This window comes from Microtus oregoni, unplaced genomic scaffold, assembly GCF_018167655.1.
Source record: "Microtus oregoni isolate MIOR12 unplaced genomic scaffold, Mior012 000011F_ref0000422, whole genome shotgun sequence".
Taxonomy (NCBI): domain Eukaryota; kingdom Metazoa; phylum Chordata; class Mammalia; order Rodentia; family Cricetidae; genus Microtus; species Microtus oregoni.
Window position 1 is genome coordinate 28025453 of NW_024543070.1, and position 19155 is coordinate 28044607.

Here is a 19155-nt window from a genome sequence, read left to right on the forward strand (position 1 = left end):
GCTTTCTGAAATCCAAAACAGGAATCTGAACAGCTACAAACTTCCAGGAGCGAATCAGCATGGCTATGGTATCTATGGTATGACTGCAGTATCTGACGGAAACACCTTAAAGGACAAAGGTTTACTCTGCTCAGTCTCAGTTCAGTTCATGGATGCTGGAATGTGCACAGGAGCTCATTCACATCATAGCAGACGCTACAGGAAGCAGAGGGTGGGTATGTCTTTCAGAGAGCCCCTACTTCTGATATGTGGCCCCATTTCTAAAGCCTACTGAAATAGTGCTGGGAGAACCAGGGTTCAAAGCACAAGTCTCTGGGTGGGGATTCATTTCAGATTTAAACTGTAACAATCTGTCAAGTATAATTTACCATAATAAATTACTCAAAGTATCTTGTAAAAATAACTTCTGGCCCACCGACTTTATTTTGGAGTAGTCTATCTTTTAAAAACATACCAGAATACTGAATTTGGAGACTGCTTTGGTAAGATGGCATTTTTACTATATTAATCCTACTGATCCATGAGAGATCTTTCCATCTTCTGATATATTCCTCAATTTCTTTCTTCGATGTCTTAAAGTTTCACATCACTCAAGTCTCCCACTTGCTTAGTTAGAGCTAACCCAAAGATATTTTCTATATATTTGAGGTTATCATGAAAGGTGTTGTTTCCCTGATTCCTTTCTCGGTCTATTTGTCATTTGTATACAGGAAGGCTATTGATTTTTGTGTGTTAATTTGTATACACCTACTTTGCTGAATGTGTTTATCAGATGTTGTAGTTTCCTGGTGGAATTTTAGGGTCATTTATGTATACTATTTTATCATCTGCAAATAAAAATATTTTGACTTCTTCCTTTCCTTTTTGTGTAACCAATATCTGATTTGATTTAATGCCCACTCCATGAGATGGATGATACCAGACACCGCTAGGGTAGTCAAGAGCCTGAGACTGAGAGGTTAGAGACCTGTGGGAAATATAGATAGTACTGTTCTGTTAAAGCAATGTAGCAATCAAATGATTGCTAATGACACTCTGCTATACCCATAGATGTGTGTCTTGCTCAGCCATCATCAGAGAAACTTCCCCCTGCAACAGATGGGAACAAATAGACCACAGACAGACAATTTGCAGTGAGTGAGACCTTGGACTACTCGACCCTGTAAGGGATATTTCCATCAACTCCCTCCCTTCAGGGCTCAGGGAACTCGTGGAAGAGGAGGCAGAAAGAGTTAAAAAGTCAGAAGGAATAGACATCAAGGTATTGAGGCCTTCTAGACACAAGAGAGCTGGCACATACATGAACTCACAGAGGGTCTGCACTGGACCAGGTCCCTAGAGCTGAAAGGAAGTATGGACACTTTATCCATCCTTAACTCAGATGCTATCCCCAATTGATAGCCACTTGCATATGAAAAATTATTTTTCCCCAAGGGCGTATCACTGGGAAAATAAACCATTCTTAAGGGTAGGCCTATGCCCAACAGTAGATGACCGACACAAAAGCAGCTTTAAAGGTTCTTTGTCTCATTATATTCTCTGAGGGTGTTTTTTCCTGTTTTGTTTTGTTTTTGCTTTCTACCTTACAGGTTCTTTTTTGGCTTCTTACGGCTTCCAGTTTGGGCTTTTATAGGATTTCTGAGTATGGAAATGCGTGTCTCTACATTTATATTTCTTTCTTGTGCTTTTACTTTAGCTGCATTTCTTGTTGGTTGTTTTGTCATATTCTGATTTTTTAATTTATCTTTATTTTTTATTTACAAGAGACAGAAAAGGTATAGATCTGAATGGAAGGGGAGTTGGGAAGGAACTGGGATGAGTAGAGGTAGGGTAAATGATAATCAGAATATATTGTATGAAAACAAATCTATTTGTTTGAAAATTTGTATGAAAAACAAATTACCTGAACACAAGAACATATGTTCCATCATGCTTACTTTATCATTGTGTGCAATACTAAAGAATATGGAATAACTTGAATACTTGGTGATAGAAACTTACTAGTTAAGCTACCTATATATACTATGGAATGTTATACACTTATAATAATGAATTAGCATTTGTAGTAGTTTTCTATTATTTAAGAACTTACCACAAATTAGTTGAATTAAATAAAATGAACTTTATAGTTTTGTGACTCAGAAGTCTGATGGGATCTCACTTGGATAGTCAGGTATCAATCAGCAGGCTGTTCCTTTGTTCACTGAAGGTGCTACTTCCTTGCTTGTTATCAGATATCTGTTCTTATTCTTTTACCTGAATTTCTTAGCTTGTGTTCGCCTTCCTCCATCTTGAAAGCCAGCAAAGGATGGTGGAGTCACTTTCATATTTATAATCTCCATTTTCCTTTTTCCCCCATGTGTCTGGACCAGCACATAAAGATTTTCCACACTTAAGGGCTCCAGCATTTAGACTGGGCCCATTAAAAGAATCCAAAGTAACCGCCCTATGTCAGTGTTTAATCATACTTGCAAAGTCTCTTTGCCATGTGAAGCAACAGATTCAGGCATTCCAATGATCTTGAGCATGAACCTCTTTGGGGGAGAAGTATTTCTTTATGTTTGTTCATGTGTTTATTTAATTAGAAAGAGTGTGCGGGCCACAGTGAGTACACAGAAGCTCAGGAATTGGTGCTGTCCTTCCACCATGTAGATTCCCTGGGATAGAATTCAGTTAATCAATCTTGGTAGTGCACAGAGCAGTCTCACCAGCTCCCTATGGGGGAAGATTATTAGATTACTACAACTATATATCTAAAAACTTGATAATCATTAAGTACTATGTGGAGTGGGAAGGCCGATGTGTTCAGATTAATCTGAAGTATACACACGTGCTGTGTCTATAAGCATAAAGAGAGGTTTAGGAACTTATATCAAGGTACCAACAATTAATTGAGTCAACCAAAATAGGATAGGGAATGAGATACAGAACAAAAAAGACAGATATTTTTTAGATATGCATCATTTTATTTTTTACAACTGACTATCTTATTATTTGTAAGATAAAAGGGTATTAATTTTTAAATTTTAATGAAGGTTAAACTATTTGAAGATTATGATTTGAATGTTTTCTAGATTATGAAATGAATGTATTATTAAAAACATACTGATTTATCAGATGTAGAAATTACATATTACACCTATATGATGAGATTATAGGTGTATTTAATTTTCTTGCTTTGACTTGCTAGCATTTTTAATGTTTTTATGTCATATGTAAGTAATATATATATATACACACATATAAAATAGTATTAATAGGAAAAATATTTTAAACTAAAAAGTAGCAAAAAGGCTAGCATGGTGGCTCACACCATTAACCTCATTACTTAGGAGGCATAAGCAGGGATACTTCTGTGTGTCCAGGTCAGCCACAGTCAGTGAGTTTCAGATCAGCCAAGTCTACACAGTGAGACCCTGTGCCTCCCTCCAAAAAAAAAAAAAAAAAACAAACAAACAAAATTTTTACATAGCAACTAAAAATGGTAATGCCCCCAAAAGAAAACTATCAGGGAATGAAAATTCTACAAGGAAGAAATACAAAGTGCTAACAGAAAGTTGCTAATTACATAGGATTCTGTTTATTAAATTTCCAAGTGTCGCTTAAATATTAAAATCAACATTAGAAAGCTAATTAACTCGATTGAAAACATAACTCTGTCCCTTTCTAAAGCTTCTCTGAAAGGACAGTAAAAGAATGAGAAGGATAGAAGCCCATAAATCTGTAGAAATATGACTCCCCAGAAATCAGCTGGCTGAAAGTGGCCTGAGCCTGAACGCCAAGCTGCCCTTGGCTCTCTGTCTCCATCTAGTGGTGGAGACAGGAGCTGTGCCTTCATAAAGGTGGGAAAGTGACTGCTGGTGGGGGATGGTTCAGTGGGTAAAACGATTGCTGGGTTTGATCTTTAGCACCCATGTAAAAAGCAAAAAGCATAAACAAACAAAGAAGCAAATAAAAGACAATACCCACATAGGTGTCAAACGCTTGTAATTCCAGCACTGGGGAAGCAGGGATAGGTGAGGCTCACTGACCACCCTATTTGTCAAGTTCCAGGCCAGACAGATGCTGTCTCAAAAATCAAGGGAAATGGGAGATGGATCGGGAAAGCGTTAGGGGGAGAAGTGGAGGGTGAATATGATTAAAATGCATTGCATGACATTCTCAAAGTGTTAATAAAAATATTAACAAGGTAGATGACACCTGAGGCCTTCGCATGTACACCCACACATGAACACATGCACATGTATACATAAGAATGATCCTAGACTTGGGAGTCTGAAGCACAGTTAGGGCTAGAAAGACAAATAGTTTAAAGGGCCTCTTCTTCCTTCACAGAGCTCCTCACATTGCCAGCTGCTATAATCCAGATCTTAAGTGTTCCGGGAGATTTTCTGGCTGCTGGTGGTACATTTAGATCAGCCATGAGCAAACACTGTGGACACACTCTTTTTCTTTTCTTCTTAAATTTATTTATTTATTAAAACCCCATCTTTTCTCATTTTACATACCAATCATGTTTCCCACTCCCTCCACCTCCCCGCCCCATCCCATGCTCACTCAGAGTGGGTAACGCTGTTAGGAATATTTTTTAATATTAGCTCCCTGACGACACAAAAATTCCCACTCAAGCCAAATCAAAACAAGCCAAATTAAGAAATATCCAGGTTTAATGGGAGATCTGCGCTTTCAGGTGACCCCGAGGGGGAAACTGGGAAGCCACAAGAACGCGACCCCCAGGAGGAAGAAAGGAAAGGAAGACCACGTGTTCTTCTTTTGGGGGATCACTTAAGTACCCTGGGGAGTGGTCCTGACTCCACTGGCCTGCTGGGATTTGAAGTCCAGACCAGGCCTGGGGGCTGGGATAGAAGCAAGGGACTGGGACCTATGCTCCCAACCTAACAAAGGCTTCCCAGGGGGAGTCAAAAAGTTTAGCACTTTGCTTTGAGGCAGAACCAAGACCCTCCCCATTATATCTACGCTGAGCAAGGTATCCCTCCAAAGAGAATGGTTCCAAAAAGCCAGTACAAGCAGTAAGGATAAATTCTGGTCTCATTGCCAGTGGCCCTACAGTCTGCAACTGTCATATAACTGGGGGACATACTCTTGAACAGGATAGGAATCCTGGCTCCTTTTCTCTGTTTCCTTGCTACCATGAGGTAAACAACGTTGTTCTTCCAAGTGTTCTCTACCACGATACTCTGCCTCACCACAGACTCAGAAACAATAGGCTAACTCATCACAGACTGAAATCTCTCAAATAAAAATGATCTTCTCATCTTTTGAGTTTTTTTAAATGCATTTGTTATAGCAATGCAAACCTGACTAAGAGCAGCCTAGCTCATAAAATGGTCCCATCCAATTTTCCCAGCAAGTCATACAATTTATCCATAGGAGAACTGACTACCTAAGAGAAAAAAGACTTATAGGCAGAAACAGTTAGAAGTCCTCATGGCTCTAGCCTACCCATAGGGAACCCAGGAGTTGACAAACTTTGCTGACACACACCAAAACTTTTCATAGTTCTTTACCTCTTTTACTTAGAAATAGCAGTGGCTTACTAGACATCTGTGGACAAAACAAACTTGAACTTGTTAGAAAAAGAATAAAGTACCAGGAACAGAAGCAGCTTCAAAATCTACTACAAAACATCTCCAGAGTTATGAGAAATATGACACATATAGAACAAGAATGGGCGAATATTTTTTAAAGGCACATTTGAAGAACAGTGGTTCTTTGACATTAAAAATTACAGCAATAATAAAGTTGAACAGAAACACTGAAAGATAAAATTCAGCAAGATTCTTATGGGCTAGAGGGAAAGATAAAGATGAATAGTAAAAATAGGAGAGGAGGAAAAAGAAGCAAGGAAAGATGCTCTAAGAAATTCATCTTCTGAATTTCAATTCAAGTTCCAGGAAGAGACCACACAAGAATAGACTCAATAGACTGAAAAAAGTACATTTCTTTGCACTGAAGCAAGTTTCCCAACTGTAGGAGCACACTTGGTACAAAAATAGGTGTTTAAAAGGCTAACTCATGTACAGTAGCACTAATGGTTACAATAATTCACAGAAAGACAAGGTCAAGATACTTTTCATAGAGAATGTATAACAAAAAGATCAGTATTCAAACTGCATCAATTTTAAAATGGCAGTAAATGTAGCACAGGTTAATACAGAAATAGTGAGGCACACAGGAGCTACACAATAAATATTTGCTGACTAAACTAACACAGTTTTACACAGTATTAAATGATTTCAGAAAAGGGTCAGGAAATAATATTCTGCATAAGCATAATCTTTATTACTCAATATAGAATACAATAATTAGGAATAAAATGGCTTAAAGATTGTTTCTGAGAAGTAGGATTGTGAATGATTTTTATTCTTTTAAAACTTTAAAAAATTTGGCAATGAGAATGTATTTATGCAGTTTTATGTGATCAAAAATAGTAATAAAAACCAAGCAAGTAGCTCACAAACATGACCTGTATGTCTCAGTAGAGGTAGAAGGATCAAAAGTTCAAGGCCAATCTTGGTCAGATAATGAGTTCAAGACCAGCCTGAGCCGGTTGAGACTGTGCCTCAAAAATACCATAATTATCAACTGTTAAAAAAAAAAGAAAATATCTTAATTAAGGGAGCCATTTTAGGGTTGGCAAGAACCTTGACTCTAGAGGGATTCCCAGGGATCCTGAGAGATGTTCCCAACTAGGTCCTTGGGCAGCTGAGGAGAGAGAGCCTGAAATGGCCCGATCCTATAGCCATACTTTTGAGTATCTTGCATATCACCATAGAACCTTCATCTGGCGATGGATGGAGATAGAGACAGAGACCCACACTGGAGCAACGGACTGAGCTCCCAAGGTCCAAATGAGGAACAGAAGGAGGGAGAACATGAGCAAGGAAGTCAAGACCGTGAGGGGGGCACCCACCCACTGAGACAGTGGGGCTGAGCTCACCAAGGCCAGCTGGACTAGAACTGAAAAAGCATGGGATAAAACTGGACTCTCTGAACATGGCAGACAATGAGGGCTGCTGAGAAGCCAAGGAAAATGGCACTGAGTTTTGATCCTACTGTATGTACTGGCTTTGTGGGAGCCTAGCCTGTTTGGATGCTCACCTTCCTAGACCTGGATGGAGGGGGGAGGACCTTGGACTGCCCACAGGGCAGGGAACCCTGACTGCACTTCAGACTGGAGAGGGAGGGGGAGAGGAGTGGAGTAGGGAGTGGGGGGAGGGGGAGGGAAAAGGGAGGTGGGGAGGAGGCGGAAATTTTTAATAAAAAAAAACAGCGTACTTAAGGACTGAGGAGATGGCTCAGTGAATAAAAGTACTTGCTGAGTGTGAATGAAAAAAAAAAGAAAAGAAAAAGAAAACAAGCTAATGATCAAGATAAAAGTAAAAACAATTTTTGGATTATCAAACACATTCTAAATATGTATATCCTTAGTATTTTCAACATCCCCCACCCTCAGGTTTACCTTGGTCCAGAGTCACTACCATTCACATGGAGATCAAGTTCTTGGGGTTTAGTAAACTCTTTATCAGCAACCAGTTCTCGAGACTTAAATAGCGCTTGAGTCTTTAACCTGTAAAAATAAATTTAAGAATGTCTAACCCCAAAGCACCTGACAGACTCAATACACACACACACACACACACACACACACACACACACACACGCCCTAAATACACATTAAGTAGGCCCATCAGTTTACAAGACTTAGATTTTCCATATAGAAGCATGTGGGGAGACTGAGCTGGTGAGAACATGATTTTAAAACTCAAGACTGTAAATGACTGTTTTGCCCATTGTGTTAGTTACTTTGCTCTTAGTCACTTTTCCAGTCTCTGTGATAAAATGTTAGACCAGAAAATCTAAGGGAGAAAAGGTTTATTCGGCTCCCAGTTTGATGATGTAGTCCATCACAATGGGGAGGACCTGAAAGGAAGAGGTTGAGGCAGCTGGTCACACTGCATTTGTGGTTAGGAGGCAGAAGGAATAAATGCTAGACTTCAGCTAGACTCCCCCTTTTCATGTAATCTAGGACCTGAGCTCAAACAACCATATACCCACAGTTAGAGTGAGGTCTTCCTACCTTAACCAACCTAACCAGGATAGGCCTTTACAGGCAAGCCTGGAGGCTTGTTTTATGTGATTCCCGATCCTGTCAACTTAACAATCAACATTACTATCACAATTTTCATTATTGTTACAAAATACACAAGTAAATAAATTAATGGGGGAAAGATTTATTGGATTCATGGTTTGTATTTCTATTTCTGTGGGTCTGCAGTGAGGCAGAAGAGCGTAGCAGAAGAAAGCTGCTCACCTCTTGTCAGCCTGGAAGCAGAGAGGGACAGGAAATACCCATCAAAGGCACACATTGGACAGGCCTGTCTTGTAGATTTTACCAAGTCATAATAATGCCGGAAATTGTGAATTATCAATAGCTTTAACAGAAAAGATTAACTCATTGATGGGTTAATGGATTATTTCATTGGCTCAATTACTTGATTAGACCAGAGCCCTTATGAGCTAATCATATCCCTTAAGCTCCATCACTGAACACTGGACATTATGACTGAGCCTACACCATGTGGGCCTTTTGAGGAAACACTTTAAATAGAAGCCATTTAAGTCATCATGGTCTAAATAAAGACTTTTGTAATTCTCAAGTATTATTGACTCTGTAAAACATAAACTCAGGAGGTACCCAACTTCTCATGGTGACACTTCAAAGAGCTGGTAGATCAGTGACAAAATATTTTCTTTAGGACACAGACAAAAATAGAACTAGGTGTCCTGGTTAATTTCATTTGTCAACTTGACATAAGCTAGAGTCATTTGTGAAAAGGGAACCTCTACTGAGAATGGCCCCAACCAGATTGGCCTGTGGGCACTTTCTTGATTAATGATTGATATGAAAAGGTTCAGTTCCCTTCAGTGCTGATGGTCCTTGGTGCTGTAAGAAGGCTGAGCAAACCACAGGGAGAAAATGAGTTCCTCCATAGCTTCTGCTTTGGTTCCTTCCTTAATTCTTACCTTGACTTCCCTCAGTGATGGACTATTACCTGGAAATAAACCCTTTCCTCTCCAACTCGCTTTTTTTCCCACAGTGTTTTTATCACAATAGAAAACCTAAGACAGAATGCATAGCATCTACTGAGATTAAGACCATACTCACATGTACTGAAAAGGGAAGGCTGTTGAAAATATCCGTACAAACCCTTTCTAGAATTTAGGGATCAATCACTGATAACAAACATGTGGTGCTTAATATGCATCCCTTCAGCTTTTTGGAAAATGAGTTCTGATTACATGTACAAGTATATTCTTTAACTATGAAAAAAATAGAGGAGGAGGTAGTACACACCTTTAGTACCAGCATGTGGCAGGCATAGGCAAGTGGATCTCTAAGTGTTCGAGGCCAGCCTGATCTACAAGACAAATTCCATGACAGCCAGAACTGTTACACAGAGAAATCCTATATTGAAAAAACCAAAGCAACCAACCAAACAAACAGAACAAGAAAACAAACAAAAGCTATTAAATAAAACTATGAAATGTTTTGTAAAAGAACCATGAACATGGTATTTTCACCATCACAAGACATTCTTTCAGTTGTACTATACATGGTGATAAACAAAGAATTTACAGTATTATTATTTTGTAGTGACACGCAAATGAACACAAGTGTCAAATGCTAAAATCAGGTAATTATAAGAAAAGAGTAAGAAAAACTGTAATAACAGCAGTCAGTAGCAATCACTTATGGAATATTTCTTACATATATTATTGTGTTGATCCTCATGAATACCCCAGAAGCAATAACTTTATTATAAGTATTTACAGAGGAAAGAGGGGCAGATCTAGGCACAAAATTTACCCAAGGTGGAACACTTTTAAGTGGTAAAGGTGGTACAGTTCTCCTAGCTAGGTATACAGTATATACAGTATAAAAGAGAAAGACAAAGACAATATTTATGAATAGCTTTGAGTTTATTCACTACAAATGCATTCTTACTCCCAAAGGAGTTTATGGTGGTTCTTGGCACTACCATCAACTGTATTCTGGATAAATCTTGAACTAGTTTAGAAAGGACTTACAAAGGAAGGCTTTCTGAAAGCACTGACTATGTATGTAATCTCAAGGTGGCAGAACCAATTATAAATCAGAATTAAGTAAGTGTTAACTGAAGGGACAAAACCAACTCTATTTTGCACTAGGCCCCAAGGTGGCTGTCAGCAGAACGCCAAGTTCTCTAGTCGGGAGTCCAGCTGCTGAAGGTGCTGTCAGCAGAGTGGGACGTTCCCTAGACTGGAGCCCAGCTGCTCAAGATTGATATCAGCAGAGTGGAAAATCCCCCGGGCTGGAGTCAATCAGAGAGTCACCAGTACCCCTTATGCCCAAAACAATAGATTTGTGGGTTTTTTTTCCCTTTATAAACCCTGCCTAGGAAGAGTGGCATGTGGGATACCTCCTCTGGCTCCCACTGCATTGGTGTGCAAGAAGAGGTCCAAATCACGATTTGCATAATTAAACCTTGCTTTTGCATTTTGATGAGTCTATCTCTAGTGGTCTTTTTGGGGTCCCAGCGACTTGGGTACTACATTAATGTTTTCCCAAATTCACTTAAATGGGAAAGTCTCATCTCTGAGACGTTAAAGTAGTTCTGAACTACTTTAACTACTTTAATTATATGCTACTCATTTAGTATTCAATTATAGATTGTATTTCTATACATTTCCTAAATATCCTAAGCACCATAAATAATGCCATGTACATAGCCAGTATTAATTTATTACTAATTGAAATGAGTTACCTGATCACTTAAATTACAAATTCAGTAAAGATATATAATTGTTCATATTATATATAAATTAGTATATGAGACTGCATAACACACTGAAAGAGGCCAGGTTTTAGTCATCTAGGTATACCTTCCATTTAGTTTTGGGCAGAAATAATAAATACTTTGCTAAAACAATGAAAACTGAGCTGAGTTATAGGCTACAGTAGATAAAATATATTATGATTCTCCTTTGTATATATCCTAAAACCTAAAGAGCTAGGGACAAAGAAACTAGATCTAAAATTAAGTAAGGCATAGATAATTGGAAAAGGAAAGCAAACATTTAAACCAGAGGAGAAAGCATAGCTTGAGAAAGAGCTATGAGTGGTGTATGGAAAGAGTTGCACTAAGACAAATTTTCAGAAAAAGCATTTCTTAGGAAATTGAGCAAATGGGTAGACAGGTGACTGCAAATCATAGCAAGTTTTGCAAACTAGAATGATTGGCAGCATCTAATCTAGAACTAATTTTTTAGCCAGGTTTTAAAATACAGAGTGGTAAAATAAAGGCACTGTTAGGGTTCATTTGCCACAGAAATTTTTGGTTTACGTCACTATTGGGCAGACTTTCAGATAACTCCTAAGTGATAAAATTGCCTGACTCTAAAATGCAGGACAGAGAGTAGGCCAACTTTCAGTTTAGAAATGAGAATTGTGACACTGATTAAACCCAAGTCCTGATTTCTGGCCTAGCCTGGCCCAGCTGACCATGATAGATCAGATGATTTCCATAGCAGAAAAGCAGGAAGAGAGAAGCTCCTCTAGTTAAAAGTGTCTGCAGGCAGGTGTGATGAAAATTAATCTTAGCACTTGGGAGGAGGCAGGAGAAAACACATGTTTGGGTTAGCTTGGGCCACAGAGGCAGAATCTGTCTCAGAAAGCTTCTATTCCAGTATCTTAAGTTTATCTGGGAAACTCATTAGAAGCTTCTAACTTCTTGACCTGGGGGAATTTTATTTTATGATCAGAGCTACAAACAACAAATGAAATGGCAGAATTGTGATGGCCAAGATTCACAGAACCACAAAGACCTTTAAGAGATGCCTAAGGCACCAGAAACCAGCATGATCAGGTCTGAAGATGGAAAGTACTGTGACTGGGCACTGTTTCATGATTTGTATATATTTACAAGTCCCGATCAACAAGACTGAAAACACCCTAGTGTAAAACACTGAGGACTTTCAAAGACTGCAATTAGCAACTACACAGAGTAATACTCATCCATGCAAGGGAACTGACTAAATCACATGATAATTTGAGGACAATAATTCTGAATACAGGACAGTATTCCTGAATACAAAACAGTCAGTGAAGAGTTCAGGAATAGAATATAGAAATAAAGGCTCCCATCCAGGAAAATGGAAATATAAAATTGTAAGCCCAAACACATTTTGGAAAAAAAAATATAAAGGTGGCAGTTGCTGTTAGCCTTTAGAAAAAACACTTTCTGCCTTAACAGCAGACATCCTGGCAGCCACTGTGTACAGAGTTAAACTTTTAACAATTGTCCCCTGCCTCCCAGCTTCACAGCTAGGCAGGTACTGCAGACAAAGCTTAGCTTCTAACTATTGCCTCTATGGGATCCTCTGCTTGTATTTCCTTAATTTTTAACTGTCCCTTATGTGACTCTACTCTCTGCCTTACATTCTTTCAGGGACAGTGAAAAGCAGCTGTGTCAGCCACAGGCTTTTGCAAACATCATAAGTTAACATCCTATTGTCCTATAACCAAAAGTTGTAAAACTTAAAATGTTGTGACTTTAAGCTTGACCTCAAGGTTGCAAAAGTTCTTTGACCCACACCTGGTGCTTGATTTTACTATAAGAGAAGGTCCAAAACGAACACTCACTGCCAAAATTTCAGAAGCTGATCTCTGGCTGTTGTCACAGCTATAGCTGATAAGCTTTGTGTGCCCCATAGTGTTTTTTTTCTTTTTCTGTAATAAAGCTTGATTCTGGTTTAATAGACTTTGGTGGTCTATCTCCCCATCATTGCATAAACCTTGGATCCAATAGTTAGGTTAAAAAGAAAACTGGGATAGAGAGAATGAGAGGAAGTGCAAACTATTTCTGTAGAATTTTCCAGAAGACAGAAATTTTTAGAGTTTAAGAAATGAAAGGTGAGAAGCCATCTTTTGAGTTGTTAGTCAGGGCTGTCTAAAAGACTCCAAAAACAGTCCACTGCTGTTGCCCTTGATTGACCCCTAGAGGCACAAGTTAAGTTCCTAATAGGGCCCAGAGGCCCTTGAGCTGGCATTGACCTGAATGCCCCTTCCCTGAGAAATTTCCAGCAAGCTTCAAAAGGGAAGAGACAATCAACAGTACCGTTCAGTTACGATGCCTATGAACCTCGTTGCTGAGTTTAAAGCAAACAATGACAGAAAGGTGGGCAATTAGTAGGCTGGGTCCCAAGGAAGGATGCACTTTTCAATGACTTTGTTTTTGTCTGTACACTTAGAATACTGGTGGCCTAGAAACTTCAAAAGCATGGAAGGGGGTCAGCTATATAGTCAAAGAAGTAGAAAGCTTTTAAACAGTAAACCTACTCTATTGTTCTACTCTAATCAACCCCAGTGGCACATGTGTGGCCTCACTTGCCCTGTTCCTACCAGTAAACACTGAGTAGAAGCCGGACTTTCATTTTCTCTGGGCTTTCATGAGGCAGTCAAGCCCTCTGCCTCACCAATGTTAGAGAAGGGATACTACAGAAGAATATTTAAGCAACACCCAGTGACTAAGGCTACAAACTAAATACCCAGAACAAAGCTGAAAACCAGTCATCACATCAAGAATGAAAAAAAAGAATGGCAGAAATACTTAATGACTTTGTGGGTGCCTAGTCTGTTTGGATGCTCACCTTCCTAGTCCTGTATGGAGGTGGGGAGGACCTTGGACTTCCCACAGAATGGGGAATCCCGACTGCTCTTTGGACTGGAGAGGGAGGGGAAGAGAGATGGGGGGAGTGGGAGGGAAATGGAAGGAGGGAAGGAGGTGGAAATTTTTAATTAAATAATAAAAATAAATAAAGAAATAAAAAAGAAATACTTAATGAGAATAAAGAGCAAGCACTACAAAAATGCCTCAAAGAACACTTCTGAATATCCTTGAAGGAAACTGAAAGACAGAAAATCTATAAAAAGAAACAGGAGACATAAATAAAAACCAGACAGAAACTGTACTTTGGAAACATGCTCACCTGAGATAAGTAAAAGAATATCGTCAGTACAATGGAAAGAAAACAAACCTCACTAGATTAATGTCGATGATCAACTAAGAGGGCAGAAAGGAGAGCCGGACACTCGACTGCAGCACAAGAGAAACAACACAGTGCAAACAGAAGCAGCGTAGCTCACAGGATCAGATCCCAGGGACCTCAGCCACAACAACAACAAAAATCTAGATTTATGTCTATGAAATTTGAGAGAAGAACATGAGTGGGCTCAAAATGTGCTATCAGAAAATGCTTATCAATTCTGTAAATGCAGCAATCTTTGTAGTGACAAACAGCTCTGTCTTTTTATTGTGGTGGTGATATCAATAAAATGGCAGCAGATAATCATATATACTGTACCGATGATAACTCACCAGTTAAGTTATGTAACATGAAGTCATTGGAGAAGCTCATATGGGATGTCTCTGTAATATTTTTAAAATGACTCATGAACCTATAATTGCTTCAAAATAAAATTTGAAAGTAACTATGAATATGTGTAAAAATATCATTAAAAATATACACACAAATTTTCCTCAAAAGTCCTATTTCTTCGGTCTTTTTACTAAGCTAGAATTATAAAGAGATGAGTGCATCTAATAAGAATCTATAGATGGAGATGGCAACAAGGCAGGAGACAGAAGCTTTTTCCTTGGAAAATCTGTAATTCATTGGTTTTCAAAGAATATAAATGACACATTTTAGGATTTTAAATAAACACTCTGATTTACTATAGTAAAAAAATAATGTTCTTAAATTAAACAATAAACTTTATGAATCTGAGTAAAAAAAACCACACTGAATAGTAGGTAACATCAAAATAGCAATCCAGCTTTTGAAACCATATTCTAAGGAGATAATTATTAAGGGAAGAACAATGGGGGTGAGGATATATCTCAATGGTAGAACACTAGCATAGCATGAACAAGGTCCTGGGATTGAGCCCCAGCTCCAATAAAAATAAATAATAAAAAGGAAGATACAGAGCAAATATGATCAACACACATGTACTTGTATAAATGTCCTTAACACATTACCACATGCTATAAAATATTTTATATGATGGCAGAAAGACATGATGACAACAAATCACACTGCTTTACAACCTGTTTTTACACTCTGAAATACTAGGACTTAACTTAGAGATTAACTTTCCATAGTGACAAAGCAGATGGCTTTGAAGTCTGAGAAAAGTCACCACTGAAACTTCAGAGATAGTTCAGTGGGTAAAGAACTTGCTGTACAAGGAAGAGGACTTGAGTCCACATCCCTAGATAGGCATGATTACATATGCTTGTAACCCTAGCACTGGGGGTGGTTAGGCAGGTGGAGCCCAGAATTCAGGGGCTATTCAGCCTAGCAGAAATGGTGAGCTTCTGACTGAGTAGAGACTTTGTCTAACGGAAGTAAGGTAGAGAATGACAGATGAAGACACCTGAAGTCCTCGTCAGGCCTCCACATGTGTCCTTAAAGACACAAGCACCATGTACATACTTGTATGCATACAGTCTGTATAAAACAGCAATTTACTTGTAGTCATAGTTGGTGTGCACTCCAACAAGCCAAGATACTGAAGAACCTCTGTGAACTGAGGTTCATAAAAACCAAGTGTTTGAAACTGTATTCTCCAACCTATATACAGTGCAGAAAGAAGAGGTAGGACTCACCAATTGTAATCTAGTCGGGACTGGTGCAGCTGTTGCTGTTTGAGGAGAAGCTTTGTCTCTTGTTGAGCCAGAAGATGCTGAAGGCGTTCCTTTTCAATTTCTAGTTCCATTTTCTGAAGCATCAACTGTTGCCTTCGGTCTTCTGAGAGTTGCTTTTTTACATCAGCTTCACTGGGTTGCAATGTCACTCTACCATGCATGAGAGATGCCCAGGAAAGCCCACAATGACATGATTCCATATGTGTCTTACAGTACTGAGGGGCCATGTTTGCAGGCTGATAGTTCTCACGAACATAGTCTTCACTTTCAGAGCATTTATGACCACAGTACTGACTTAATGGAGTACGTGAAAGGTGTGGATATTCCTTTATCTTCAAGTCTTCTGAAGGTAGGACTTTCTCTATTGGGGCTGCATCTACTGGTTTCCTCCCTAGAGATTCAGAATTACCTGTTCTGGTTTCTGATGACACCCTCTCTAAACCCTCTTTGTGATGATGAGGTGTTATTGGTTTAAACGGATTATTCCTCAGTGCTGTAAGGGATTCGGAAACTGAGTCCTGGTTTGCTGACTTAGGCCTTGCCTTGGTCTGACAGTAGGTTTGTGGTTTGGCTACACTCAGGTAGGAACCATCCAGGTCCATCAGTGAAGACTGGTGAGCACTTTTCCTGTTGGTTATCTAAAAAGAAACATGGAAAAAACAACTTTTGGTTTTTCTTTTTCAGTGATATATATTCACTAAAACAAAAGTTGTATTTCTTTTTCTTAAATATTACAGTATCTACATTGCTAATATTCCACAAAGATATATCAATTTCAAACAACCTTTATTTCAGCAAATCTATAGGAGGAAAAGAAAGATCCAGCATTATTCCATGTTGCTTTTGCAAATCTTTGGTGGTTTTAGGAGTTGCAAGTACTTAAGGTTACATAAAATCAACTTTAAGATGTCAACACATTAAACATTAATATCTAAAAATGTCTATCTTTGAATATTGAGCCAAGAAATCCATGCAGTCACCTTAAATATTCTTTGATTAGCCATTATACAGAACAAGATTTGGTGTAAAACATTTCACATTATTCTGAATAGCAACTGTTAGATGAATTTTTATAAATATCTTTAGAGAATACAGATAAAACCAACTAATTTCGACATACATAATTCTAATAAAAAGCAATTATTTAAATATTTTTCATTTCAGCTACAAACATAAGTGATTTTTCAATTAAACCATTCAAGTGATTACAGTCTAACAGAACTCAGGCAGAGAGGGAGCAGTTGTAAATTTAAGCTGCCAGGTGAAGAGCAAGATTTCCCAACATTTTAGCTGTAAACCTGTTCTAGTGGGAGAGTGAAACTTCATCTATATCAATTATTCTCAAACTTGAATGGGCATGAGAATTACCTGAAGGGCTACAGAGTCTCTGACTCTGTTCAGAGCAGTCAGCTCTCCTGCATCTTTAGGAGGGTTTCAGGTGATGCTGAGCGAGCACTAGTTCAGCTCTTAACATCTTTGATTTACTATAAGTAAGTGGGTTTTCCTCTCAGTGCCTTTTAGAAACATTGTATATCTAAATTCTAGCCAGACTAGATTAAAATAGTTTAGGCTCAAGCAAATGCTGAATGTAGCAAAGATAAGCCGCTTGTTTGTAAAGTTGGATACTTGGGATTAACAAAACATTAATGCAGAAGAATCTTAATGAATGAAATTGATAGGGAAGAGTATAATTCTGAAAATGAATCCAACAAAGTCTAGATTCTTCCAAGGACAGATAATCTTCTATAGACAAAACTTAGATATTAGGTATAACATATGAGAGTCACCAAGTCCCAATTACTTAAGTACAAAGATGGGTTCTTCAAAGTGGTATCATTCCTAGCTGTGTAGATTCCTTTTGGGAAGCTAGAGTATAAGTTTTAGCACAAAGGCTGAAAGGCACAGATCATCTACCTCTGGAGAAAACACAGTCGCCAACACAGACACCAATGAAAGATAAGCCAAGAGAAGGCTAAGCAAATGAGAAAGAGTGATGGAGGAAGGTCATTGGTTAAATAAAAAGAAACTGCTTGGCCCTCATTGGTTAGAAGATAGGTGGGAGGAATAAACAGAACAGAACACTGGGAGAAAGAGGAAGTGAGCTCAATCTCCACAGCTCTCCTCTTGGGGGCAGACGCCTCAGAGAGACGCCATGCTCCGCTCCCAGGCAGACGCGATTCAGCTCCAACCCAGGATGGACCTAGAATCTTCCAGGTAAGACCGGTGCTCACAGATTATTAGAGATGGGTTGATCGGGATATCAGAATTAGCCAGTAAGGGCTAGAGCTAAAGGGCCAAGCAGTGTTTAAATGAATACAGTTTGTGTGTTGTTATTTCGGGCACAAGCTAGCCAGGCAGCCGGGGTGCTGGGGACGCAGCCCCGCCGCCCCTATTACTACAAAAGAGGTTTGAAATATTCTTTATGGCATCCACTCACACCTTCCTCTTCCCTTTGGCTTTCATTTACAAAATCTTTCATTTACATAAACTCTCCTACTTCTGTGCCATTTCCTATCTGGATTCAAGTCCAGAAAGCCATTAATAGTACTGAACAGTACTATTAACCAAACAAGCAAAAGAATCTTAAATCATGTTGTCTAGATTTTATTGTGTCTTGAGCAGCTGCTTTGTTACAAGTTACTCAAGGCTGGCTACAAATACTGAGACAGAATAACTTGGCATCTTGTTCATAAATAATCGCCATCTGTCTTAACATCATAAAGCATAGGCTTATTCATGCTTATTAAAAAATACCACCTTTAAGCTTATTGGACAGACCAAATCAATGAAAGCAGCAGCCTCAAATCTGAACATAGGAGAACCATCTGAGCCCACACCATGGCACACCAACTTGGTATGTGTCATTGGCCACTGCTCAGGAGATTGCCAGATGACACACTTCCAACTGTGCCCTGACTTGGTTTAGCCTGATCCTACTGTCACTGACATCACCAACTTCAAAGTTGTCAAGTTCCCTCAGCCGAGCACCTGCCTACCTGAAATGGCTCTCTGATTGGTACCAATGCTGCACTTACTACCTGTTAGCTTCTATATACTCATTTTTAACTTTGGCACTATATGTAATTGATTGAAGTGTGATGTATCATTCTAGTGCCAGATATTATCAGAAAGGAATGGAATATTGCCATAGTTATGACTTCAGAGGAATGTATAAGTACTTGGTGAAGGTGACTCTATTAACACTCAATATATTCTGACATTGTAGAAGGGCACAAAGGTATCCATATGTTAATGACACAGCTTGCTAATAACATAACCCACTAAAGTATTTTTTTTTACTTTTCCTGGAAAATTATCTGCACACTGAGTTTATTTGCTCAAGGTTGTTGAGAGAAATATCCCTTTCAAAATAAACTAATAT

General features: G+C 38.7%; 1 protein-coding gene across 3 annotated transcripts in view; it reads right to left on the reverse strand.

The window, feature by feature from the left end:
• LOC121453471 (protein hinderin-like) overlaps nt 1-19155 on the reverse strand; it is a 248738-nt gene that overhangs the window by 77867 nt on the left and 151716 nt on the right. For 2 of the 3 annotated variants that reach the window (XM_041660274.1, XM_041660276.1), the window contains 2 exons: nt 15735-16411; nt 7484-7591 (listed from right to left, as the gene is read on the reverse strand). In XM_041660274.1, the coding sequence (XP_041516208.1) occupies nt 7484-7591; nt 15735-16411 (785 nt within the window). The remainder of the gene's footprint in view (nt 1-7483; nt 7592-15734; nt 16412-19155) is intronic. The other variant, XM_041660275.1, reaches the window with a different exon arrangement.